The 24,922-nt window shown below is 47.9% G+C and overlaps 14 protein-coding genes across 14 annotated transcripts; 13 read left to right on the top strand and 1 right to left on the bottom strand.

Moving 5' to 3' along the window:
• Nucleotides 1–15: 15 nt before the first annotated feature.
• Nucleotides 16–1,872, top strand: TbgDal_XI9060 (dual specificity protein phosphatase, putative; the record flags this gene model as incomplete). The annotated part of the gene is made up of 1 exon (XM_011781749.1): nucleotides 16–1,872. One exon carries the CDS (start codon nucleotides 16–18, stop codon nucleotides 1,870–1,872), a length of 1,857 nt encoding a protein of 618 aa, XP_011780051.1.
• Nucleotides 1,873–2,995: 1,123 nt separating this feature from the next.
• Nucleotides 2,996–3,460, top strand: TbgDal_XI9050 (calmodulin, putative; the record flags this gene model as incomplete). Its single annotated transcript, XM_011781748.1, has 1 exon — nucleotides 2,996–3,460. One exon carries the CDS (start codon nucleotides 2,996–2,998, stop codon nucleotides 3,458–3,460), a length of 465 nt encoding a protein of 154 aa, XP_011780050.1.
• Nucleotides 3,461–3,680: 220 nt separating this feature from the next.
• On the top strand, nucleotides 3,681–4,130 carry TbgDal_XI9040 (RNA polymerase B subunit RPB8, putative; the record flags this gene model as incomplete). The annotated part of the gene is made up of 1 exon (XM_011781747.1): nucleotides 3,681–4,130. One exon carries the CDS (start codon nucleotides 3,681–3,683, stop codon nucleotides 4,128–4,130), a length of 450 nt encoding a protein of 149 aa, XP_011780049.1.
• Nucleotides 4,131–4,377: 247 nt separating this feature from the next.
• TbgDal_XI9030 (hypothetical protein, conserved) lies at nucleotides 4,378–5,622 on the top strand (the record flags this gene model as incomplete). The annotated part of the gene is made up of 1 exon (XM_011781746.1): nucleotides 4,378–5,622. The coding sequence occupies one exon, from the start codon at nucleotides 4,378–4,380 to the stop codon at nucleotides 5,620–5,622; it is 1,245 nt and encodes a 414-aa protein (XP_011780048.1).
• A 165-nt stretch (nucleotides 5,623–5,787) lies between these two features.
• TbgDal_XI9020 (T. brucei spp.-specific protein) lies at nucleotides 5,788–6,339 on the top strand (the record flags this gene model as incomplete). The annotated part of the gene is made up of 1 exon (XM_011781745.1): nucleotides 5,788–6,339. One exon carries the CDS (start codon nucleotides 5,788–5,790, stop codon nucleotides 6,337–6,339), a length of 552 nt encoding a protein of 183 aa, XP_011780047.1.
• A 351-nt stretch (nucleotides 6,340–6,690) lies between these two features.
• On the top strand, nucleotides 6,691–7,116 carry TbgDal_XI9010 (RBP16; the record flags this gene model as incomplete). Its single annotated transcript, XM_011781744.1, has 1 exon — nucleotides 6,691–7,116. One exon carries the CDS (start codon nucleotides 6,691–6,693, stop codon nucleotides 7,114–7,116), a length of 426 nt encoding a protein of 141 aa, XP_011780046.1.
• A 3-nt stretch (nucleotides 7,117–7,119) lies between these two features.
• On the bottom strand, nucleotides 7,120–7,521 carry TbgDal_XI9000 (hypothetical protein, unlikely; the record flags this gene model as incomplete). Its single annotated transcript, XM_011781743.1, has 1 exon — nucleotides 7,120–7,521. One exon carries the CDS (start codon nucleotides 7,519–7,521, stop codon nucleotides 7,120–7,122), a length of 402 nt encoding a protein of 133 aa, XP_011780045.1.
• A 352-nt stretch (nucleotides 7,522–7,873) lies between these two features.
• On the top strand, nucleotides 7,874–9,163 carry TbgDal_XI8990 (hypothetical protein, conserved; the record flags this gene model as incomplete). The annotated part of the gene is made up of 1 exon (XM_011781742.1): nucleotides 7,874–9,163. The coding sequence occupies one exon, from the start codon at nucleotides 7,874–7,876 to the stop codon at nucleotides 9,161–9,163; it is 1,290 nt and encodes a 429-aa protein (XP_011780044.1).
• Nucleotides 9,164–10,315: 1,152 nt separating this feature from the next.
• Nucleotides 10,316–10,795, top strand: TbgDal_XI8980 (hypothetical protein, conserved; the record flags this gene model as incomplete). The annotated part of the gene is made up of 1 exon (XM_011781741.1): nucleotides 10,316–10,795. The coding sequence occupies one exon, from the start codon at nucleotides 10,316–10,318 to the stop codon at nucleotides 10,793–10,795; it is 480 nt and encodes a 159-aa protein (XP_011780043.1).
• Nucleotides 10,796–11,221: 426 nt separating this feature from the next.
• On the top strand, nucleotides 11,222–12,994 carry TbgDal_XI8970 (hypothetical protein, conserved; the record flags this gene model as incomplete). The annotated part of the gene is made up of 1 exon (XM_011781740.1): nucleotides 11,222–12,994. One exon carries the CDS (start codon nucleotides 11,222–11,224, stop codon nucleotides 12,992–12,994), a length of 1,773 nt encoding a protein of 590 aa, XP_011780042.1.
• Nucleotides 12,995–13,650: 656 nt separating this feature from the next.
• TbgDal_XI8960 (minichromosome maintenance (MCM) complex subunit,putative) lies at nucleotides 13,651–16,501 on the top strand (the record flags this gene model as incomplete). Its single annotated transcript, XM_011781739.1, is given in 2 exon segments — nucleotides 13,651–15,524; nucleotides 15,526–16,501. Coding segments are annotated over 2 exon segments (2,850 nt in total).
• Nucleotides 16,502–18,261: 1,760 nt separating this feature from the next.
• TbgDal_XI8950 (hypothetical protein, conserved) lies at nucleotides 18,262–18,783 on the top strand (the record flags this gene model as incomplete). Its single annotated transcript, XM_011781738.1, has 1 exon — nucleotides 18,262–18,783. One exon carries the CDS (start codon nucleotides 18,262–18,264, stop codon nucleotides 18,781–18,783), a length of 522 nt encoding a protein of 173 aa, XP_011780040.1.
• Nucleotides 18,784–19,814: 1,031 nt separating this feature from the next.
• Nucleotides 19,815–22,331, top strand: TbgDal_XI8940 (ribonucleoside-diphosphate reductase large chain; the record flags this gene model as incomplete). Its single annotated transcript, XM_011781737.1, has 1 exon — nucleotides 19,815–22,331. The coding sequence occupies one exon, from the start codon at nucleotides 19,815–19,817 to the stop codon at nucleotides 22,329–22,331; it is 2,517 nt and encodes an 838-aa protein (XP_011780039.1).
• Nucleotides 22,332–23,371: 1,040 nt separating this feature from the next.
• Nucleotides 23,372–24,184, top strand: TbgDal_XI8930 (hypothetical protein, conserved; the record flags this gene model as incomplete). The annotated part of the gene is made up of 1 exon (XM_011781736.1): nucleotides 23,372–24,184. The coding sequence occupies one exon, from the start codon at nucleotides 23,372–23,374 to the stop codon at nucleotides 24,182–24,184; it is 813 nt and encodes a 270-aa protein (XP_011780038.1).
• Nucleotides 24,185–24,922: the final 738 nt, after the last annotated feature.

Genomic DNA, 24,922 nt, shown 5'->3' with positions numbered 1-24,922 from the left:
TATCTAGGATGAGATATGACCCTTGAAAAGGTCGACTGGACCGTTCCAAGGAAGTTACTCCCAAAGGATTCGCTAGAGGTAACTGATAGCGCTAATCCTTATACCGAGTTTAGCGAAATATTACCGGGTCTCTACCTTACTGCTGAGGAAAGGGTATGTAACCGGGCTAGGTCAATAGAGGAAAGTATTTCTCTTATTTTAACGCTGAACGGTGGAGAACACGTGGCGCCCTATCGGATTTATGAGTATTTGGCGGAGGACCAACGATATGTTTACAAGAAAATATGCTCTTTTAACGTGTTTGCATCCCTTTTGGAAGAATATGCCTCGACAAGCGTACCGGAAGACCCTCTGCAACGCAAGGTTTTCATCCGGTCTGTTCCTGCTGAAGACTGCCCAACGTACGACATAAGTAGACATTTCCCTGAAATGTGTGCGCTTATTGAGCTGGTTATGATGTACAGAAGGGATACAGAGGTTGAATTGGCCCGCCTGCACACAGTCGTAGTGCACTGCCTGATGGGAGTTAGTCGCTCAGCTGCTGTGGTGGCAGCTTACATGATGAAGCGAGGAAGGTATTCCAAGGACGAGTCTGTCTTTATCATGAGAAAAAGCCGGCCGATTGTGAGTCCTAACCCAGGTTTTCAGAAGCAACTAATGAGATGGGAGGAGGGTGCTTATTACAGGATATCGGACATGCTCTCAGCCACACTGGCAGCTAGTGAGGTACGTGGGGGAACTGAGCTCAACCATTTTATTGAGAGGCAGCTTCGGTTGCTGCTTCGAGAGAGACGCTTCATAGAAGATAGGAAGAATTTTGGGTACGTTATATCATCCGTGTTAAGTATCACCCCCGGCGCTGGTTCCGCGGTACTGATGATTGCCGCCCATATTAACCAATGCATTGTTGAGGAAGTATACGTGGACGTTCCTTCATTTTTCAGCAACGTGTCCGATATTGTGAAAAGCATTTTCCAGCATATGCCGAATTTCATTAATGATATTACTGAGGAATTTGGAGACCCCTTTGATGATTGTTTCTATTTTGAGATGGTTAAAGCGATCGGCTGCTCTGGAGCCGGAAAGTGCCTCTCTGATGTCGCGAAGGCGTTTTCTTCTTTGCTAGAGACAGTGCATGCCACACATATGATCAACAACCCGAGGAGCGTGCCTTATTGGGCAGACTCCGAGGATGAAATTGCTAGAGGGTGTCCTGAGGGAATGAGGTTGAGTTTTACGTTTTTACCATTTTTTGCTCCTTATGCCGTAGGATTTGTCCAGCTCAGATATAGCGGGGAGCTTATGAATGAGGAGGGACTATATTTGCTTCAGGTGACTTCAAGCAGAATTTCTCCCCCATCCGAGGATAAAATCTCGGAGTTGACCTGCAATGCAACCGCAGACGGATGTGCTATAGCTGTAGATATATTCTCGTGCATGGTTTCCCAAGTGGGTCATCTGAAAGATGATGTAGAGCTGGAAATGCTTAATGCGGTGCTGGGTGGTTCAACACTATTGGCTGTGATAGACAAGTTTGTTTATACAGAAGAACCAAATGAAGGTATAGCCTTGCTGTGGATGCGTAAGGTCGTCGGTGGAGCCGTAGGTATTCGCCTCTTCTTCGACGCAATTGACCGGTATTTGATGGAGTCCTACCTCAATGTTGCCGAGATTGGTACAATCAAATCCATCGCTGACGAGAAGGCACCTTGGGTGGAGATCGCAACTTCGATACAACTTGTTAATAGGGTTTATATGGAGCAGTACGGCAAAGTTGTGGATTTCCTGCCATGGATACTGCAAGAGTTGAGCTCAATGATAGATAATGGAGCTGTGGTAGTGCCTAGTGACATCTCCTGTTCCGGTGAATGAAGGAGACAGGGTCCCTTCATTTTCACATAACTCAATTGTTGTGCATTTTTCAGTACTTCATTTAAAAAAAAAGAAGCATCCAAGAGCTGTTTAAGATTCGCTGTGATGAATCAACCGCACAAACTCATGACGTACCTCGGTGTTGTAGGGGTTCTTATAAATATTATTTGTATGATCCATTTTGCTTTACTGAAGCTCACTGGTGCTCATTTTTTCCTTTATGATACGACGCTGAAAAATGTGTTATAGTTGGGCACAAATGTTTTCCTGTCCAGGAGGCTCTACTGATGCTCTTCTCCCCACTTGGTGGTACGAGCTGTGAGGGATATAGCACCGATCACAAAGGCCCTGGATTTCAACGGGTAAAAAAAGGTATACATTCGGCAGTCTGGGTGGGACACAAGGGGAGGGGGTGAGAGAAACAATTACTGTTGTGAGTTTGTCCAAACACTTGTGCGGTGCTTTAGTATTTATTTTCTAAATGTGCGACTTGTTTTTGTGCCATCACTGGTTCGCAATCGTGACCGTGCAAGAATGATAGCTGTCGTTGATTTTTTTTTTGACTAGGCCGATGTAAGGCATTATATCTTGAAACGATCATTATTTTGATTGATTGGGGGGGCAAGGGAAGTTATAGCTTCTGCTTATTTGTTTATTTTTTAAAAAAACTTTTCCAGACACCGGGCTCGTGGGGGAAAAGGGTTACACTTGCCTGGTCGACATGTGCACCGATCAGATTTGGAAGCTTTGTGTAGTGAAAGGGTGCTCGTGGACTCAACAACACACTTGAATCATTCGAAATTCTTAGCGCTCCGATTCTGAAATGGCTTTGGCTTAAATGGAAATATGTGCGTTTATATTTCTTCACTGAAGAAAATGGAGGAGGGTGTGTCGCCGTACGCATCTATGTTGGTCGGGTTCGATTCAAGGTGGGGGGGAGTGAGGTGAAGCGGGCTGCGCAGTTGGGTCGAATGATCATATCCGTGGTTTGCGCGGTCTATGATTACTTTCTACTAGTTCGGATTTGCTGATTTTCGTTACAGTGATGCCTCCCGCACTGCTTTCGTTATAGCTACTCCATGTTTCTTTTAGGGTAGGACTCAAGTTTGCTATTTGTAGAAGGATGTCCAACGCATTTGACGATTTGACGCGTGAGTATTTGAAGCGTCGTTTTGATGCCTTCGATCATGACAAGATTGGGCGTATACCTTTGAGTGATCTCATATCTCTAGTTAGAATCTGTGGTGGTACACCACTTGAAGCGGACATTGAATCTTTGAAGGCTGAAGCAGACTACGAGGGACGTGGGTCAGTGTCGTTTGACGGCTTCTGCTGCGCGATGAAGATGGCTTTTGAAAATATGAGGACGATGCGTGATCTGAAAGAAGCTTTTAAGGGGATAGACCCTGAACGCAAGGGATACATGTCTCAGCATGACCTTCGCTACATTTTAACAACGCAGGGTGAGCGCTTGAGTACGGATGAAATGAACGCCTTTGTTGAGGAGATGCGGTCGGAGATGGATATGGAAGGAAACTTCATTCTCTCTGATGTTGTGTATAAGATGACCCCAGAGATTTTTCGCTGAAACTTTTGTCACCTTTGCATTTACTGTCGTTCTTCTCCCTTTGTAATGTAGAGTTGGCGTATACAGCGTGTTTGGACAACCCTCTCTGCTTTCCACAAACCACTGTAAATGATCAACGTGGCACGATGGGTGTTGGCGAAGCTGACCCCCTATATTCCCTCATACTTTCTTTTTCATCTTCGCTTATGTATAACATGTGCCCCTTGTGTTGCAAAGTGTGATGGCTTCCTCGAAAGTAATATTGGAAGACACCTTCACGGTGGCAGCTGTGAACGAGGAGGGTACGGTTTACTCCCGAGTGTCACGAGTTCGGTGTACAGGTGAGGGAGGAGGTCTTATTATTACATCCGACGTTAACACGGGAGAATTTCCACTTCACTCCGGCGACCGGTTGACCATAATTTTGACAGATTCCATCGAGCTGTCTGAACAAGCAGGCTCTAAGCACTACGACCAGAGTGTATACCATCGCTCCACACGCCTAGACGATTGTGATTATGCCATGCACGGCCGCGTGTACAGCATGGAAGTTAACGAAAGTAGCTTGGATGTGACGGTTCATATCAGTTGCGGCGGACTGCTAACGCAGATTGTCGGAAAACCCCAGAGTCTTAAAGACGTTCATTATAATAGCGACGTCTATATCTTGATGAAACGCCCCGGAAGTTAGTGCGGAAAACAGTCGAGTCAACCCTTGGACGTATTTCCCGTTGGTTGGTTGTCGTAAATGAAAGTAACTGCAAAGAAAGCAACGTGTGGGTATTTATTCTCTTTCTTTTCGGCAAGTATTGCTGAAGACGTAGGTTCCTCTTCCCACTGATCGGTGGCAGCCGGATTCACATGCATTTACTTGAGCGCCTCGCTACTTCGGGCTACGTCTTTCCTTCATCTTTCTTTTTCATGTCGCCTCGCTCTAGATGATACGGCAATGTGTTAAAACCATCCCTAGGTGGCAGCCTGCCTTTGTCCACACGCAGCGGCACTGGAAAGTAGATGCCAAGCGGCCATACAAGCGCCGGTCTTCTAATCCCCAGACAGTGCGAGAGAAGGGGAATTTCCACCGAGACATGCGGTTTTCTAAGCTACGACCCCTTCCAACCGTCCCGTGGTTGCAGGACCGGAGGCGGACGTACATGGATGATGCCGAGCGACTATATGGCCGAAAGGAGAATTGGCATAATATTAAGGATAGGGCGATGCGGGAAAAGTTGTCCTCTTTGCTTCAAGACTATCTTAAAGATACCACTGGGGCTGCCATGCTTGAAACCCGCAACGCCAGAAAGTATATGCGTCTCTGTGAACAGATGGATGCAGAGTATCGTTCGTTTGTTGCTGCTGCAGCATTTTCCTTACCCAAACATCTGCGAACTCACATCATGACCGCTTTGAAGGAGTCAGATAAAGGGAGCAAAAAATCCAGATGGTGTCAAGAGACAGTGTGCTCCGAGCGCGCGGCGACGCTTCATGAAGAAGATAGGCACACCGGCGAATGTGGGGAGCGTTGCGGGGTTAATGTCGCGTCACAGGAAGATGCCGCCCAGAAGCGGCGTCTCCAGGGTGAGTGGGCAAATCTAGAAAACACACCGGCGATGATGGACTTGACATACAAAGAGGAACGAACCTCTTCGTACTCTGCGTTCCCGTTTCTGCGGCAGCGCGCCCTGGAAAATAAGGAAACACTTGACCCTTCTCTCGTGGACTGGACTGCAAAATATTTTCCCGACGATGACGATCGCACATTTACGACCCCTCCGAAACTGCGAGGTGACACGGGGGAAGGGGATAGCGAAGAAGTCCCGTCTCCAGAAATTTTGAATGTTCGAAACTCGGCCGGCGGTTCTGATTCTTTGTTCCCCAAACCAAACGTTTACCGCCGACTTCGGCGGTCACTCCGGGTCCATGAGGATGTGAACCGCTCTACTTTTGATGCTGAAGGTGCCTTCTATTGTGTTCGAAGGCAAGGAAGCGAGGAGGACAGGGCGCCTAAACCGTGTCCTGTCCGTGGTTCGGGTGCCCATGGTGACAGGAACAACGAGGTAATCAAGGTTGCGTGGGACACGGTGGCCAAAGCAAAGGAGATGGGATATTCAGCTGATGTCCTGCGTGCCAAGGAGAGGCTAATACGTCTAACGAGGGGCGAACATCCTGATACTATCCCGTGATGGATTTATCCCATTTTGTTGCGGCTGAGTTCTGTAACAGAGGTTGTCTTACGGTCGGCTGGGGTCGTTTGAAGTGCTTGTGCTTTACACTGTGCGATTGCAGTTAAGTTGAACGCAAAAAGGATTTACATTTCCTTCTTCCGACCAATAAAAAAATCCCATCTGATGTGTGCAGAGTTTTTTTCCTGCTTACACATGAAGGGTACCGTAGTTGAAGGGATAATAACCAAATTTAGCGCTGACAAAGGACTCGGTGTAATCAAGCACAACCTTTCGTCTGCACGCGTTATCCGTCGTGTAGGTGACACTGTAACCACCCTTGAACCAACGGATGCGATTTTCTTTTCTGTTGATGACATCGTTGCGTTGGATGGAAATCGGAGGGTCCGGTTATCCACTGCGGTGAATTCCAAGAGTGAATGGGTGCCGGTGGTTTTATTGGGGGAAGTGGTTTTCTTCACGCTGCAACGTGAGAAGTTCAACCGTTCAGATACACCACTTAGTTTCGGGCCCGAAATCTGGGCCCAACAAATCAGAGTGCGCAGTAGCTTGTGCTCTGACACTTCTCACCGATGCATGAGCAGATCAAAGTGGTTGAAGTACAGGGGAGAGCAAGAGCGTTTGCAAAAGTACCTTTACCAAGGAGTCCAAGACAGACTGCATGTTATGGACGACAGTTTTCCGGACCCTTTTAGTGGGGTCCCCGTTGATTTTTGATGGAAGAGGATCCTTATGGTCACAAAAACTCGTGTTCACACTCACGGCCGCTTGAGCATGATTATGCGAGACGCGCTACGTTTTTGTTATTTTTAATGAGTTGTTTCTTAGTGTGTAATGCCGACCAAAGTGTCTTGTCTACCTCTTTCATGGTCCCATGTGTTGGTTTGACGACTTATTCCTAATGTACCACTTCTCTTTCTGTCTTTCAATGCTATTTCTCCTTAGGGTACGTCAGTTTGTCCACGTGGATCGTTTCATCCTTGCAAGTTAGTAGGAAAAGAGAAGACCGATAGGTCACCATCACCCACATACACGCACACGTAAGAACTATTAAGTAACACCTTACAGATGATTCGCGCTTCCATAGTTAAGCGCATGGCTCCATGCACCCTCTTTCTCAACAAGGGTAAGGTGATATCGTGGATGTCTGGACGTGGTTTTGGTTTTATTGAAGACGACGCAGACAAGAAGCAACACTTTGTGCATTTCTCAGCTCTTCAAACGGAAACGGGGGGCTTTCGTGCACTAACTGTCGGACAGGAAGTTGAGTTCGAGGTTGCTTCGCAGGATGGCCGCACGCGTGCCGAGAATGTTACTTCTCCTGGAGGAGCCAAACTTCCGTCAGGGCCGAGGCCACCAGAGGGAGCAGGACGTGGTCGCGGCTTCGGTGGCGGCCGAGGGGGAAGGGATTTTGGTGGTGATCGTAACTCAGGCAGGGGACGTAATGACAACCAACAAGGTGGCCAGCACCAGAGCTTCAGCGATGACTTTTAGATGCTAAAGTGAGCTGCGGTCGTCGATGTTCGGTGAGGGTGGTTGGCGGCAAGTGCTCTTGGTTTTTCTGCAGTTTTTGCCAGTGGTTAAGCGGAGGGGAAAAAAGTTCTTATTCGCTTTAAAGGAGAACGAGAAGATGATTTTTGTATTGAAGTGAACAATATAAAGGTAGACAAAGGGGAACGAATGCACATTTAACTGGTACAAGGGGTTCAACCAATACTGGTCAAGTCGCTGTTGATGGGCTAGAAGAGCATCGTAAAGACATAAGAAAAAGTAACGAACAGGCCCGGGGGCGTGAGAATATTGCTCAGTGCGAAGTCCGTTATTTGTCAGTGTTCCACCGATACATCTGTGTTTCACTGAAACTAAGCCAGGGCACTTTTGCCAAGTTCTCACACACATGTTAATGAGGGTATATAGGTGGGAAAGGACGAGAGAATAAGTTCAACCTTAGTAAAACTCTTCCCTGCACAATCTTTCTCATGGGTTAGAGAGTCTAAGGAAAGGAGTGATGAATAGTAATGTTACGTGCGTTCCTTCCACTGTTGAGGTGTTTAGGGTGCAGGTCGTCTTTTTTTGAGCGTGTCTTAATGCTATATATAACGTGTCGCCACTGAGCCTCTTCCCTACGCTCTTTTTTTCTTTACCAAGCGTGCCGGGATTGTACCGGCTGCGGTGTGAACTCAGCTTGATTTTGTGTATCCTCCTCTCTTTCCCCCTCACTTAGTCTTTTTACCTGCATTCTTAGAGGGATATGTCAATGCACAGCGTAGAGGGTGCTTTGTGTTCGTGTTCTATGTGTAAGCTCACCTGCCACACTGCTTCGGTATATGCAAACCAGCGGAGGGCATCAAAACACGTAATGTTAGCCCGGCCATCCCCTTTCTACGCTGAAACGGGGGGACTTCCACCAGAGGTTCCACAACTGGCCCCACCCCCGGAGCGGCTCGTCGTGTGCCCGGTGTTCGAGGAATACGGTTTCTGTCCGTTTGGCCGCATTTGTTTTCTGCCTCACAGTGGAGAAAAAACGCCATTAGTGGAGCGAAAAGGAACAAGTCGTGAGGAGTTAGAGCGTCTGCGGGAGAAGGCACGGTTGCAGGAGGAAGAAGAACTCTGGAGTTGCGACGTTTGCGGGTTCGATGGCATAGATGAAAACACGCAAGGAAGGGTAGGAGAGATGTATTACTATCGTAATTGCCCCCGATGTTCTCTTATGTGTTACTTTCCACACATAGCGTACTTGGTCGATGCCATCTTTGACGCCTCTGGTGATGATTACCAAATCTTTAAAGATGAAATTGATCGGTGTCGTAGGGAACTGCCGGACATTTTGAAGGTGCCACTGACGTACGAGGCACACCGTATTGCATCAACGGCATTCGCTTGGAGTCTCGTATCTCCCAAACACGTTAAGGATGCATTGGATGCTGCGTACAGGGCTCTTCCTGAGATGAGTTGTATTGTGAGTGTGGGAAGTGGCGTTGGGTACGTGGAACACATTTTTAACCGTGTTGCCAATGGCGTACCGGCGGCGCCAAGGGATCCAGATCCTGCTTTGGGCATCTCTTCGTTTGAGGGTGTGCATGCGTGCTTTTACCCCAAGAAAAAGCTTCCCATATACGCCTTTGACGAGGTTGCATTGAATTGTCCTTACAGTGTGTGTGTGTCGCTCGGGGGACCCGTTGCTCTGCTCTCATTGCAGTGTCCTACAAGTGTGTTACTACTCTCTTGGCCCCCATTCGGCTCTCCCAAGGAGGAGCAGAGCTCCATGGCGTTCGAAGCTTTGGAGTACTTCACACAGGCAGGTGGCAAGGTCGTCATTTACATTGGTGATGTAGCTTCGACAGGTGACTGGCGTTTTCACGAACTCCTCTACACTCATTATAAACTTGTGAAGGACTACACCGTTCGCAGAGAGGTGCGTCGCTGGAGCCCGCAAGATATGGGGCTTGTATACGCTGGAAATGATACCATTGGCGTGTACAAGTTAAGGAGTGAACGACTCCCTTCGCCACAATGGCAGTGGGACGGGAGATCCAGCTGAACGTCGTCGTGTTTGTCGAGAGTAAATACGTTTTCGACTGATCACACTCCTTGCTCTCTTCTTGTCCCTTCGCTACGTTGGCAGCAGAACACGCGGTCGATGGTCCGTCCATATGGACACACTTCTCCCCCTTTTTTCTTACCTTCTGCATGGCCCTGTGTGTGTGTGTTGGCATCTTTACTCTTTGTGGAGGGGGGGGGGTCTCGGGGAATGATGTGAAGAAGGGCTTTTAAATATTTTAAATAACAAATCTGACGATCGGTGCTTTCGGTGAGGGGGGCTTACATGTTATGCGGGCGAAGGGGATGGTGTTTACTATTGAGGGAAAGGGTTAATTCGGCCGTTCGGGACCAGGAAGGGAGGGGGGGGGGCATGCCTACACTACTAATAAACAGTTGAGGGGGCGAGTACTTAAAAAAGAGTAAAGCAGAAATGTGGAAAGCATACGTCGTAGTTCAATAGAATTAAAAATGCCATTTAATGGATAGGCGGTAGTAAGAGGGGGCCCGGTTGTACAAACACAGTGTTCCGTTACCCCCAGTATGTTAAGGCGACACTGGTTTTATGGGGGGGGTTATTGCAAATCCTTTGGTATAATACGATGTTTCGCGTGCGTGAGGCACCTGTGAGGCGCCCGATTTTTAAGCTGCTTTTACTCAACCATTATCATTACCGCACTGTGTTGTTGTTACTTCCTTTCGCGTTGTTTGTCTGAGGAATCCATCAGTTTCTCTTCCCTTTTTGTTACTCGAGTGTTGTTCCACGGAGGAGTTGGGCATCTGGAATGTTTCCAATTATCCCTAAGTGGGCTCATCGAGAGATTGTGGGCTCGCTTGTACATGTCGTTTATACCACATGTGTTCACTTCAGTTACATAACCAACTGCTTTGCCATTCCTCCCCCTTTTGCAATTTCACTATGCACCACATCAATTACATCCAACAACGACAAGGAAACGAAGAGGTTTCGGACCCACAAGTTCCCCACTGGGCGGCGGCCGCGTATGCGGGCGGGTGGGACGGATTATACCCAGACTGCGCTTTGCTGGATTAAACTAAGTGGATTGTCACGAGCACAATCATCACACCGATAAGCGTTGTTACACTCCGGCGTTTTCTCACTCACTCACGAAATAAATAAATAAATATATATATGGAACTAAACCAACTCGAATTGTTTGTTGCGAGCACGGAGCACACTCGTTCGGATGCGTGGCGGTACCTGAGACGATTGAGGGTTTTGGATTGTAAGATAGAAGAGGGCTTCGACCGTCTTCACGAAATAGCAGTCCAGTTATCAGGCACGGATTCAGACGGTAATTTGGTGGATAACCAGGGGAATGGGACCCTGCAGCCCGATCGCAAGAAGCGGGGACGCCCACCGCTCTGTAAAAATGCTTTTACTGCGACGCCGTATAATGTTGGGCAAAGCCCTGACTCTTCTGTTCTGCTGGTTGACCCGGCTGTGGCGAATCTACATGAGGAATTCAGGAAACACAGTCGTTCAGTGAAGAGGTACGCGCTGGAGCGGGAACAGATTGCTGAAGAACTCGTGGCAAGCGGGAAGGAGTTGACTGAATACCTCGAAGCCCGGATGAGGGAGTTTAGGACCACCTTTAGCATCAGTGATTGATTCGCTCGCAGGGTTGACTTTTCCTTGCAACGCAAAACTACCACAGGTACGGGTGAAGGTGTGAGAAAAGCATCGGTTCTCCCTTGCAGGCCGCTGGAGTTGGGCCTACAAAATGCGATGTACACTTTTGTTCTCGGGAAACAATGCCGAAGCAACGCTACGTTGTTAAAGGTAGGGATCAGGCACTATCCGTTGCGCGATATTGATTTTATCTCACGCTGCCTTCCACCTGCCTTCACTATTCCTCTGTACTGGATGACATCTCATCTGTGCCGCATTTTTCTATCTTTTTTTTAAAAAGGTAAATGCTGTCTCTATTTCCCCACAACATGCTAGAAGTGTGGTAAGGATCGAACACAAGTTGCGGGTTGTTGCTCACTTTTTTTTTTCGTATTCCCTGTTGGCAGCGGTGTAGTTTGAAGGGTCATGACCAAATGGAGGTGGAAAACACCTCACCTTTTCACCGGTGCATTTTTTCCTGAGGAGATTTGTCGCGGCCTCATCGTATTCGCTAGTCGATACAAACTGGAGAGTAATGTTTGGGTTCCCAAAAGGCTGGTGAAAGGCCTGAAAGAAGGAATCACACTGCTTCCGAACGCTATTTTGTGCGACGTTTTGTTAATACCGGGATGTGCTGTTACTGACCTTGCAGCTCTTGGCCACGATCGTATACTGGTTAACGCCGCTCACACGACGGATGTGGAGTTCTTCGAAGACTACAAGGGCAACATCGCTGCGGGACTACACGGATCCTTCCCTCTGTCATCCGTTGGAGCTCCCTTTGGGGAATCTCGTGTTAAAGCGTTGAAGTTGATAGCCGGGAAAGCTTGTTTTAGGAGCCCCTACTGGGTGGGTGAGGGCTGCAGCAGCAGGCGCTTAATCAACGCGGAGCAAACACCCTTCCAGGGGCGCTACAACCCAAGCGATTGTGTTCTTTATGAACCCCATTCCCTCACAAATCAACCGTTTCCCCGTCCTATCTCTATACTTATGCGTCGAAAGGCCCTGCGCTGCGGTTATGTTTCTCGCACATGGGTTACCATGGCAGAAGGCGCTTCATTTGGCGTAAATGTTTCAAGGGAGGGAATGAGGGACTATCCTCCCATACTTACGTCGTACTTTTCCGGAAAGGGAGGTGCGCACGCCGTGGAGTACTTCTGCGCCGACCAGTTTGAGAACGCCGATGTGTTTCCGACGAAAAAGGAAATTGATTTGGCAGTTGGTGGCGTAACGATTGGCCAAATGAAGGTCAGTGGTTTTCCGTTCCTTTCCTCCCTTGCTAGAGAGCCAGTAAGTACTGTCAGGCACCGCTGTTTAGCGGAAGAGGTAGCAAAACTTTCCCTTCCCGTGCTGTTCAGTCTGTCCCGCATGGCTACCGTCCACTGCACCAATCGCGAGTTTCAGAAGGCCCTTCAGCGCTTCGCGCTTCTAAGGGGGTACGCCAATCCCTACTTTGTACTCCACACGGATGAAGTTGGTGGTGTCGTCCGCTTGAAGCCACGGGAACAGGGCATAACGTTCGCCACACCAGGAATTCATGACACTCATTGTGGTATGCAGAGCAGCAGTTGCTTTTTCAACGTAGAGCAGTTTGAAGACCCACTGCACCTCGAAGAGATGATAATGAAGACCCCAACAATGTTTCTTAACCAGGCTCCTGTTTTTGGAATTTCGTGCGCTTGGGAGTGTGTACGAGCCCAGTGCGCGAAAAAGACCCTTTCACGGATGTGGATACCAGCAACATTTCTAGACTATTTAAGCGACCGATGGACGCTGTCACCGGACGCTTTCCGCGTGGAACACATGTACAGTGCCTCCGGCCGCCCGTTTGTCATATACAACATGTCGGATGTGAAGGTTCCTGCTGAAACCTTGAAATGGTGGCCAAGTTACATACCTCATGATATTTTGAATAAACCATACAGCGGTACCCTGAAAAGTCTCCTCACACTGCGTGCTTGGGAGCGTCGTTATACTTCCGCTCTGTGGGTTCCGCAAGAGCTGGTGGCTCAGCACGGGGCCACAGTGAGGTCACGTAGACGATGCAAGGGTTACTTAAGAGGGTGCCCCTTCGAGGATGAAAAGGGCGTCGTTTTCGGCGGAGGGCTGTTTGTAAATATTGAGGAGGTTGAAAATGCCGATTGGTTCTTCACAACGCTGCGCAGTGACAGGGTTACTGCCTGTGACATTGGTGTTTAGATGGTGGAGGCCTGCCGCAGGGCCGAAACAATCCGCCAATACTTTTGAATAATATTATCAAAGACACAGGCACTGGGCGAGACCACAGAGCATTTATTGTGCTATTGTGGCTGTTGCTGTTGACTTTTGTGTGCTTTGTGGATGCTATTTTCTTTCACCAATGCCCATGTTTAACGGGGCTTGCTCACCTCCTTTCACATGGAGAGGAAATATGTGGTAGCACCACTTTTTTTTTTTTGAGTGTTATTTTTGCAATGGTTTTCACAGATATTTTTTTTATTTCTCATTTTTGTCCTGTGTTTTTATGCTTCTTTAAACAACTTCAAGCCCTTGTGCTCGGTGCCTCCGGGTCGGCATCTGTAAGGAGATGTATGGATCTATTGAGCACGAGAAGTTTCACTTTAGTGGACGTGTGACCAATACGCTGTGACTTTTGACGGATTTTGACATCAGTGAAGGACACCCCTCCCACTCAAGAAAAAGGAAAAGTGATATTACTGGTATGAGGCACGGTGCCCAGAAGGACTGTTAAGGAATGGATGTGGTTACCATTCCTTCCTCATTTTTTCTTTACATCTTTCTTTTCGTAAAGCATTTCAAAAGCTAGCTGAAGTTATAGCGGCTCCACGGGCTCTGCTCTTTGCGTAAGCGTTTCTATGCCTCCTCACCGCAAGCGCAGGCGGGAGGGTGACACGTCACGTCATCAAGGCGCTGACGACGTCGGGGGGCGCGAAGAAGATGATGATAGTGAACGAGACGAGGAAGAACTAGGCGAGGACCTCTTCGGTGACAACTACGAGCGCGATTATCTTCATCCTGATGAGGAGAGCGAAGTCCTTGAAGATGATGTAGAGGACGACGACTGGATTGACGACAATAGCGATATTTCTGTCATATCAGACTCCGGCCGGTTGGCTGTTGATGCGTTGCTCGACAGAAGAAATGAAATGGAACAGCGGTTGCGTGAGGAGCGAAGACAATTGGAGGAGGGTGTCTTCAGTGATGTAGATAAGGATTCTATTCCTAGCACTGGTAGCGACGGAAGTGGTTTTACAGCGGAGGGAAGCGTGGGAGGGAGAGGTGCCGGTGGCGATGAGGAGGATGAGGATGTTACCACTACCGCTGGCAATGACGATGGTGTGTACGTTCGCGGGGAGCTGGGCCCCATGGATTTTGACTGGCGGCAACCTCAGTGTGACCTGGTGGAGTGGCTCTCTCAGGAACTTCCTCGACACGTTGTGAAGAACCGTATCTACAACTTTTACCTAAACTATGTGGAAAATGGCGTCTGTGTCTATGAACAGAAGGTGCATCTGATGGCTCGTGAGAATGAGCAGAGCTTCCAGCTAAGCTACAGCCATTTGAGTCGCGTCTACGATTCTGTGTTGGCGCTGTGGCTTGTCGATGTTCCCGACGTGATGATTGAACTGCTGGAGGATGCAGCAAACTACTTTGCTTTTAAACTGTTTCCACATTACAGAAAAGTCCATAAACACATTCTGGTCCGAATATGTGACCTACCGTTGTGTGACCCAATTCGTGACTTTCGTCAGATACACATGAATGTCCTTGTGCGCGTTGAGGGAGTGGTCATCCGGCGTTCCCCCGTTTACCCCCAGATGCAGGCGGTTAGGTACGACTGTGTGCGTTGCAGCTACATTATTGGTCCCATATACCAGCGGGGAGATAAGGAGCAACGCGTCAGTTTGTGTCCTAGTTGCCACAGTAAGGGCCCCTTTCGTGTAAACATGACCCTCACAGAGTATCGCAACCATCAGACGATTGTACTGCAGGAATCACCCGGGAAGGTACCTCCTGGTCGGCTTCCACGGAGCCTGGAGGTCATTCTTACGAACGACTTGATTGACCGCGCGAACCCTGGAGAGGAGGTGGACGTCACAGGAATCTACCGCAACAATTTCGACCCGCTTCTAAACAGTCGTCAGGGCTTTCCCGTATTCACAACTTTGCTACACGCGAATAACGTGGTGCGTCGCACCGCTGAGGTCGATAGTTTTCGCTTGCCTGACGATGAGCGGGTCCGAATAATGGACCTGGCTAAGCACCCGCGTATCAAGCGGAAGTTGTTACGCTCAATTGCTCCGAGCATCCACGGACGTGAAGACATCAAACTTGGTCTTCTCTTGGGGATGCTCGGTGGTGTGCCAAAAGACGTGGGTGGCGATCAATCACATCGTATTCGAGGGGACATTAACGTGTTGCTTGTTGGTGATCCCGGCTGTGCCAAATCTCAGTTCCTCAAATTTGTGGAGAAGACGGCAAATCGCGCAGTCTTCACAACGGGTCGAGGCTCCACAGCCGTTGGGCTTACGGCTTCCGTGCATAGGGATGGGGTTACGGGGGATTTTGTGTTGGAGGGTGGCGCGCTTGTTATTGCAGACCGGGGCAGCTGCCTTATTGACGAATTTGACAAAATGTCTGATCAAGACGGTATTTCATTTCATGAAGCGATGGAGCAGCAAAACCATATCCGTTGCTCGTGGTGGTATTGTCACTACGCTTTCAGCACGGTGTAGCATAGTCGCTGCGGCCCATTCCTATAGGGGGGCGGTACGGACCCCTCTCCCATTTGTTGACTCTAACGTCAATCTTACAACACCAATTCTTTCGCGTTTCGATCTCCTCTTTGTTGTGCGTGACGAGGTTAACGTGGAGTTGGACGAAAAGTTAGCAACTTTTATATGTCATTCACACATTCGAAACCATCCCCGAACGCAACAGGAGAGCCGGCACAGTGAGCGAGAACTGCAGGAACGACTGTCCAGTTTACGGTACGCGCTGGAGAACGCATCCACAGAAGAGGAACGCCGGGTGGTAGAGGCGCAGTTGCAGCAACTACGTAACTCTCTCGCCAACGAGCCACTGAATGAAGATGAAGATCCGTCAAGTGATAAACCGCTGCCGCAGCAATTGCTGAGAAAGTATATTCTTTATGCCAAGGCACACTGTCACCCCCGTGTTTCCAATATCGATGCAAACACAATTGCGCGGCTCTACACGGAACTCCGACAGGAGTCGAAACATGGTGGTGTGGCGATCACTGTTAGGCATATGGAGTCAGTGATACGCCTTTCCGAAGCTCATGCGCGGTTGCACCTTCGTGACTTCGTTCGCGACGAAGATGTTAATGCCGCAATATCACTATTTTTACGCTGCTTTATTCAGACTCAAAAGTACAGTCTGCGGAGTGCGATGGAGAACAGGTTTCGTAAATACTTCGATTCCGATACGGAGCCTCTGCCTCTCATTCAGCATCACATAAAGGTTGCTGTCCATGCTATTCGGGCGTTCGAGCGGCAAATGTCAGGTGGCGTGGAGCCGACACGCGTGCGTATTGACGTAATGCAGCTGGAGCATTGCACAATGAATGTATCAAAGGAGGCTCTAAATGCCTTTTTTGATTCCGAGGAGTTCAAGAGAGATTATACTTTAATACGTGACCCCGGCACCGGTGTACCCCTTCAAATAGAGCACTCCCTGGTGTAACCCCGCAGGAATAATCTGCAGGTTTGTGTTACTCCTTATCCGTTCTGTCCGCACCATAGACCGCACATAGAAAAAATAAATACCTGCATGTCTCCCTTCTTCCGTTTGTTCTTTATCGAATGGGAGGGGATAATTCGGTTAAGGAGTCCCTCGCTTGGGGCTGCCAATAACCTGTTTTAGTTTTTGAGTATTTGTTTTGGCGGCACGTAGATGTTACTCGTCGTTTATAGCAGTTATTTGTGCAACTGTCGTGCCCCGTGACTTTCTGCTGTTTTTTTTTAAGTTCTTACCGTGCCCTGCATGCGTTTTACTTTCTTTGTGATTTTCACTTTAATGGAGTGCGTATGCCCACGTTTGGCCCAGTTCCTTGTTTTTTTGATCTTTTTGCACGGATCTGGTTGCATTGTCCTTCCACTATTTGGTTAACATTGTCTGCCTTCAGTTTGTGAGACAGAAGTTGGTGGGACATTTTCCATGCGTCACCAAAACCACCTCGAGTGCCGTGGTGTTTCATTCGTTCCTTTGAAGGACTCAAAAGGAAAAGGCGTTGCGCTCACGTGGTGGTGTGGCAGCACTGCAGCAACTATCTTAGTCAATGGGATGAAAATAATATTAAACAATATGGAAGGGAAAAGCAAGCAAGCAAACAAACAAATCAGGCAACGTCCACGCAGTTTAAAACAAAAGGGAAAACATACATGAGGAGGCATTCGCTGGAAGTTGTTGGTGTTGACTCAATGTGTTCCGCAGAAGTCCAAGTTCTAACAAGTGGCGTGCCTCCAACTGAACAAACAGTAGAGGGTGCAGTGGGGTCGAGGGAGAAAGTTGGCGCAGGTGAATTCTATTTCTGGCAATGTTTAACTTCCTCCAACAGATTTGATGACGGTGGGTCGACTACTAGGTGAGAATTTTCTATGCCGTTGAGCCCACTGGCTGCTGCCGTCTGAAACAAAAAAAAACAGGCGCGGATTTGATCGCGCACACAAGTGGAAGGTCCATATTTTTCTATTTATGCCAGAGGGTTCAGGCTTGTGTAACAGTTGTTGTTTCGTCATGTACGTTGCGTGTGTAAAGCAGTGCTACTGATTTTTGTACTGTGTAGTGCTATTGGGGTGGAAGAGGCATATCCTCTTGTATTGAGCTCCCACTCGCTTGTTGGAAACCCTTCTCAGGTGGGCATGGCACAGAAGTGGAAGCAGTTAATTTTTTGGATGCAGCGAGGAGGGAAGGACCGGCGTTGTGCATCGTATTTCTTCGTTTTGTCTACACTTCCTCTATCTCTGTATTTGCACATGTGCATGCGCTTTTAGAGGCCACTTTGCGGGCGTGTTTGCCTTTACTTTTCCTTCATTTCCTCTGCTTTTTAAATTGTTTTTTTTCTTGTCTGGGTTTGTGGCCGTACTTGTGGAATGTCGGTTATCAACCAAACTGTTTGTAACCGAGGGCAGTCGAGCGGGAGGAAGCCAAAGGGGATACACCAGGGGCCAATTCCAAGAAAAATATAATAACCATTTAACGAGTGGCAACGGGAGCGGGGTCCTATCAACCGAAAGGTAACAAAGTGAGGTGGGTAAAAAAAGGGGAAAAGGTCTATATAGTCAGCAATTATAGGGGAGGGCAGTGGCCATTCACACAGGCACACGGGAATATCGCAACGACGGTAGCGCGGTTCAGCACATAATAACACACACACACACACATATATATACATACATACACGCAAGGCAAAGCAAAGAAGGAGGGGGAAAAAAGAGAAGAAAATGGTGGTATCTATGCAGAGGTCTAGCGCTAAGAAGTCTTCACAGGGAAACACTGGTGTCTCATCACCGCCACGAAAGCGCATTAGCTTTATGCAAAACAGAAATACGGTACGCCTCGTCAAACCACCTCCCCGCTGCTTGAATAGTGAATATTGGTTTACGGAGACTATGTCAATTGTGAAAAAGGGTGATGCGTTCGAAATTCGGCAGGGCAATATATTTACGCTAGAAGTGGAGAAACGCATGCAACTGACAAGTGTTGCATCACGGTCACCCACCACCTCCAGTTCCTCATCACACGATGGAAGTGATGGAAGGGTTTCGCTGCAGATAATGGCGGCCGACTTGTTTGGGTTGAGGAGTCCTTCTAATAAGTGGCTCAGTATTGCTTCTGTTAGGGAAGGGGAAGTTGAGAAGGTGCGAGTGATTTTACCGGAGGGTATCTATATGTTACGGTGCGTGGGAAGAAGGCCTGTGCAGGTGTTTGTGCTGAATTGGTGCCTTATTAGGCGGCTCGGGTAGTGTCCCATGTTTCTCACTTTTTCTTTTTAGGGAAGAAGGGAGGAAAGGGGAAAGGGAGTGTATTTTTGTCTGTGTGGTGAGGGGTACGCTTTCTCTTAGTTTCTTCATTTGTTAAGTGCCATATGGGGTGTGTGAGCGTACACATGTGTGGGCTAATGGCCGAAAGGAGCGCCGAAGGAAAGAGGCGAGGGAGGGGGAGGAGTAGGACGGAGTGAAACGGTTAACTGGCAGTGGGGATTCCTTGAAAAGAACTTGACGTCCCCTCTTCCTTTCCTTAAAAAAAAAACAAAACAAAATTTAATGCATACCAGTGGTTCTTTTCTATTCAGTCCCTCGCACATCGCGAGGCGGGAGAGTGAAGGAAAGGAAAAAAAATGAGGAACCAGACTTTGAGGCAGGCGAAAAGGGATTAGCTTGTCTTATTTTATGTGTCTCCCACCATGTTTAGCAATGCACCGAGGTTACTTACCTCCCTTTTCTCCTTTTTCTGCTGCTATTTGCAACACCTCCCTTATTTACAACTGCACGTACGTGCGCATCTATGAAGCAGATTTCGTTCCCTCCTGGCGTGATGGCGATTGTACGCGTTTCTCGACTTCCACACGGTAGCGAGACGGCCGAGTTGTGTACATTTACCCGTGTTTTAACGTCTTTGTTGTTTGTGACTTCATTTTCCCCCTTTTATCTATCTTTTCCTGTTTCCAGTTAAACACAAGGTGTTAGGTGGTTGCGATAAACATGTGAAGGAGGGGTGCGTGTTCGAGTTTTTATGTTTGTGTGTTAAAAAGGGGGGAAGGAGAAACAAGTCTGTGACCAATGCAATGACTGACATGAGGTTGCTCCTCATGTGCTTGAGATGTACTGTTTGAACCTTTCTTCTTTCTTCCCCTCCTCTCTTTCCCTCACGCCTCAATAATAATGATAATTATCATTATAAATATTATTTTGCAGTTAAACACGTTGGTTTTCAACAGAGAGATAGGAAGCAGAGCGGTTTTTAAAAAAATTTTTCGTTTGCAGTACCTAAAATAATGTTGGAAACGGTGAAGCTTGTGACCAAACGTGATGGGTCTGTGGAACCGTATGATGAAAAAGTCGTGCGCAGCCGCATCGTCAACCTTATGTCCGGGATTGATTCTTATTATGTTGATGTTGATGACCTTGTTCGTGTAGTGGGGGAGGGGGTGCGGGAAGGTATGAGCACCTCAATGTTGGATGAACTGCTGGCTGAAACTGCTGCTTATTGCGTAACAAAGCATCCCGATTACGGTCTGCTGGCTGGCCGGTTGGCTGTAACAGCTTTGCACAAGACGACGACAGAAAGTGTACTGGATTCTTTTAGGGTGCTACATGAACATGTTTCGCAGGCAACGAAGCGGCATGCTCCCCTTATATCAGAAGAATTGTGGGATATCGCAAATAAGCACTCTGCGGCGTTGCAGCAAATCATTAATTACGAGCGGGATTTTGATTTTGAGTATTTCGGGTACAAGACACTTGAGCGTTCTTACCTCCTTCGTGTCGATAAGGGGCGGGGAGTTATGGAAGTGGTGGAGCGTCCACAACAGATGTTCCTGCGTGTTGCCCTCGGTATCCATGGAGAGGACTTGGAACGTGTGAAGGAGACATATGACTACATGTCGCAAGGGTTTTTTACCCACGCTACTCCAACGTTATTCAATGCGGGGACCCCATTCCCACAAATGAGTTCATGCTTTCTTGTAGCTATGCGTGAAGACAGTATTGATGGCATCTACGACACACTCAAACAGTGTGCGATCATCAGCAAATCAGCTGGTGGGATCGGGATCCACATGCACAACATTCGCGCAGCGGGGAGCTACATCGCCGGGACAAATGGTACGTCGAATGGTCTGGTCCCCATGCTTCGTGTGTGGAATAACACTGCTCGCTATGTTGACCAGGGCGGTGGCAAGCGCAAGGGCGCCTTTGCTATTTATTTGGAGCCCTGGCACGCGGATATCTTTGGTTTCCTCCTTCTGAAGAAAAATACGGGCAAGGAGGATCAGCGTGCGCGGGACTTGTTTTACGGTCTGTGGATTCCTGACCTGTTTATGGAACGAGTGGAGAGTCATGGGACTTGGACGCTTATGGACCCCAACACGGCCCCCTTTTTGAGTGACTGTTATGGCCAAGAGTTTACTGATTTATATGAGCGATATGAAAGGGAAGGTCGTGGCGTAAGAACTATTCAGGCCCAGGAACTGTGGTTCCTTATCCTTGAGTCTCAGGTGGAAACGGGGGTTCCTTTTATGCTTTACAAGGATGCATGTAATTTCAAGTCTAATCAGAAAAATCTCGGCACGATAAAATGCTCAAATTTGTGCACGGAAATTGTCGAGTATACTTCGAGGGACGAGGTGGCCGTATGCAACCTAGCCTCTATTGCCCTTCCGCGTTTTGTGAAGGATGGCGCATTTGACTACGTTGCATTGAAGGAGGTGACAAAGGTTGTGACCAGAAATCTTAACCGGGTGATTGATCGCAACCACTATCCAGTGTGTGAGGCCCGATACAGTAATTTGAGGCATCGCCCTGTGGGTATCGGTGTCCAGGGACTGGCGGATGCGTTTGCACTGCTTTCCCTGCCATTCGCACACCCCGAGGCAAAGAAGTTGAATAGACAAATCTTCGAGACCATTTACTTTGCAGCTGTGGAAGCAAGTACGGAATTGGCTGAAAAGGACGGGCCCTATGAAACGTTTAAAGGAAGCCCTGCTTCGGAAGGGAAACTGCAGTTTGATCTGTGGGATGAGGAGCGTAGGATAAGAGGTATGAACGAGGACTCTGTGCATTCACACTGCGGACTCTGGGACTGGGATAGCCTCAAGGAGCGTGTGGTCAAGGTCGGTATGCGTAACTCGCTGTTAATTGCGCCCATGCCAACGGCATCTACGTCGCAGATCCTTGGTAACAATGAGTGCATCGAACCCTTTACTTCCAATATCTACGTGCGCCGGGTCTTAAGCGGGGAGTTTCCAGTTGTAAACAAACACCTTGTAAAGGAGCTCATTCGGCTTCGATTGTGGAACGATGATATGCGAAGAAAGATTATCGCATTAAATGGCTCTGTTAGCGGCATCAAGGAGATACCGGAACGGATCAGAGAGCTTTACAAGGTCGTATGGGAGATCCGACAGAAGGATTTGATTGACATGGCAGCCGACCGGGGGAGGTATATCGATCAGAGCCAGAGCCTAAATCTCTTTCTGGCAACACCCACCTCCAGTCAACTCACTTCTATGCATTTCTATTCGTGGAAGAAAGGCCTTAAGACCGGTATGTATTACCTACGCTCTCAACCTGCCGCTGATGCCATCAAATTTACACTCGACCCCAAGGCAATGAAAGAACTGCCGAAGCCGGATAAGCAAAGTAAAGAGGAAGTACACGGAAGTGTGGGCCGAGGAAAAAGGAAGCGGGTTGGGGAGAAGCCGACGGCGAACCATTCAAATGCTGGAGCTCCTAATCTCAACGGACCCCCAGACACAGACGGTGATGGGGGATGCCTGAATTGTGGTTCGTAGATGCCTCTGTAGCGTCTTTTATTCGATGAGGGCCCCCAATTTAGCCAGTGAAGACGATGATCCAAACACATGAACAGGTAATTTTACATGAGTACGTATATATGTGTATGTATGTACATATATATCTATACGTACGATCTCCCCTCTTGACTGCGTTTTTGTTTTTTTCGTGAATATTTCCTCCCTCTTAAAAGAAGGAACTTTAATACGCGGAAAATGAAGGAAAAAGGAATTACTCTGCAACTTTTATTCTTGTTACCTCTCTTCGTTCTTCTACTCACCCGGTTTTTTGTCTACACGTTATTCCTTAGACCCGTGTTTTTTTTTTTGTGTCGTGCGTGTGGAGATGCCGTGAAGGGATGGACCTCGGGTGACGGGGATAACTAATATTCATTTACCTTTCTGCTCTTTTCTTTTTCGTTTTTTTTTTCTGCGAGGTCGTCTTCCCCTTCTGCGTCCGTTGGGATAACGGGGATAGGTGGATTCAGCGTTGTTGGAGAATGGCTAAAATACAAGATATAAATTAAAAAAAAATATGAACAATAGATTGGGCTGCATTTCTCCGCTATTTGTGCTCTCTGCAAGGTGTAAATTTTTACACGCATTCTTCCGCTTTCTCAGTTTACATAGATAATTTATGGCTCTATTGCCATTTCCATGGTAGCCGTTACTACATGCTTTTCTTCGCCCTCGTGTGGGCACAATATTGGGCATATCATTCTGTTTGCCTCGTTTTGTCTTCTCCACTGTGCGCCCCGCATGGTTTGCCATATACTCTTGCCTTCCTTTCGCTAATCTCCCCTTTTTTCTTTTTCTCTCTATCACACATACAAAAAAATAATAATAAATCACTGTTCATGGTTGCTTGGGTGCCATAAGTCGGAACGTGAAACACAACTGTGAACAGTAACGCTTGGGTGTTTCGTTTTTTTTAGTTTATTTTTTCTTCCCATTCCCCCCCCTCAATCGAATCACTTTGTGCGGTGACGTAATTGTTATTGAGTCACTGCCGTGAGTGTCCCCTTGGCCGCTAGTGTGCCATGCGGGCACTTAGAGGGGGATTGGTGAAGCGAGATGTAGAGAGATTGGAGAGGGAGTTGAAATCGTACACAGAGCAGTTGGAGAGGGAACGTGTACGGTTAGATGTGCTTCGCGCACGACAGGCCGGTAGGGCAGATGGTAAGAGCGGGGAAAGTGAGTCTGATGCAGAAAAGCGACGGCTCACTCGCGAAAATGCAGCGCTTCGTAGGAAGTTAGCAAAACTTAGATCTAATGGCGGAAACATGGTGAGGCACCCAGATGTAGCTGATTTGCACAACCAAACTGTTGCAGTGTTGCAAGAAGTAAGGCAAATCAACATGGAGGTAGAGTCATTGGGCATCGCTCACTCAAACCTAACCACCGCCATAGTTGAAGCACAGGCAGATGAGCGCGTCCGAGATGATCTTCGTAGTAAGCAATACAATGAACAACATGCTCTGCGCGACAGGCTGAAGGAGCTGAATGAGGAGTGGAGGGCTGTAGAAAAGCGAGATGTTCAACTTCATGAACGCTGCGCCGCACTACAGAAGCAGGTGCTCTTCAATGTACCTGAAAAGGAAGCCGCCGCGCTGAGGACTGAATATGAACAGCAAGAAGAGTCCATAAAATGCCTAAAGAAGCGCCACGAGTACCTAAAGGCACTTAATTATGGACTTCTAGGTGAGGACAAACTTTCTTCCACAAAGGAGGGACGGGCGAAACTTAATGCAGAGAAGAAGCTACGGGAGCTTCGACAACTTCTAGAGTCACGTGAGAAGGAATATGATAATTTGAAGGGTACCATCCATGCTTCATATGGCAGGAGCCGGTAGTTTTCTGCGCAGAACACAATATTCGCGCGCGTTTTACTTTTTGTTTTTGTTTTTGTTATTTCGTTACTTGTCTCTCCCTTCTTCCCCCCTTTGAAGTATCCTGTACATTTAACCATAGGGGCGTTACCTATCGTATATACTCGGGCGATTACCTGAAAAATAGCGTATGAAACGCGCAACAGGCGTCTCGGGCTCGCGCAAGCCGGGTGTTTCCACTTACGGTGGACATACATGTGAGGGACTGTTTCCTCGTTGTTGCTCATCTAAGTTTGCACCGCTCTGCGGTTCCGGATCTATAGATATACGTTGCACAGCACGCTGTAGAGAACATATAGTTTGGCTCATGTTCGGGTCGTTTCCAAGTGAAATTATATTATCCTGCGAATTTACGTAGGCACTTTCAGTTGCGTTTTTTTCTTCTGTGCATGTTATTTGCTGTAGTTTCTTTTTTTTTTTTAATTTTAAAGTTCGTCCTCTCATCTTCTTTTCTTCACTCCCCTTTTCTCCCGCTCGCGCTTCCATTTCTATTTCTCCCATTTTTACTTTTCCCCCTCCCGCTCACCCGACGGTTTATATCACTCGATACGCAGCTCGGTCAGAAAGAAAGCAATACCTTTCTGTACACGTACATAGATACACACAGATATTTTGTATCTTTTCCCGTGAGAAAGGGCTTCGAAAAGGGGCACGAGAGGGAAAGAAGAAACCGATAGAGCGGGAATCAAGTATATATATATA

Source organism: Trypanosoma brucei, chromosome 11, assembly GCF_000210295.1.
Source record: "Trypanosoma brucei gambiense DAL972 chromosome 11, complete sequence".
Classification (NCBI taxonomy): Eukaryota; Euglenozoa; class Kinetoplastea; order Trypanosomatida; family Trypanosomatidae; genus Trypanosoma; species Trypanosoma brucei.
The sequence above is the reverse complement of the archived record's forward strand: the minus strand, read 5'-3'. Positions and strand labels throughout refer to the sequence as shown.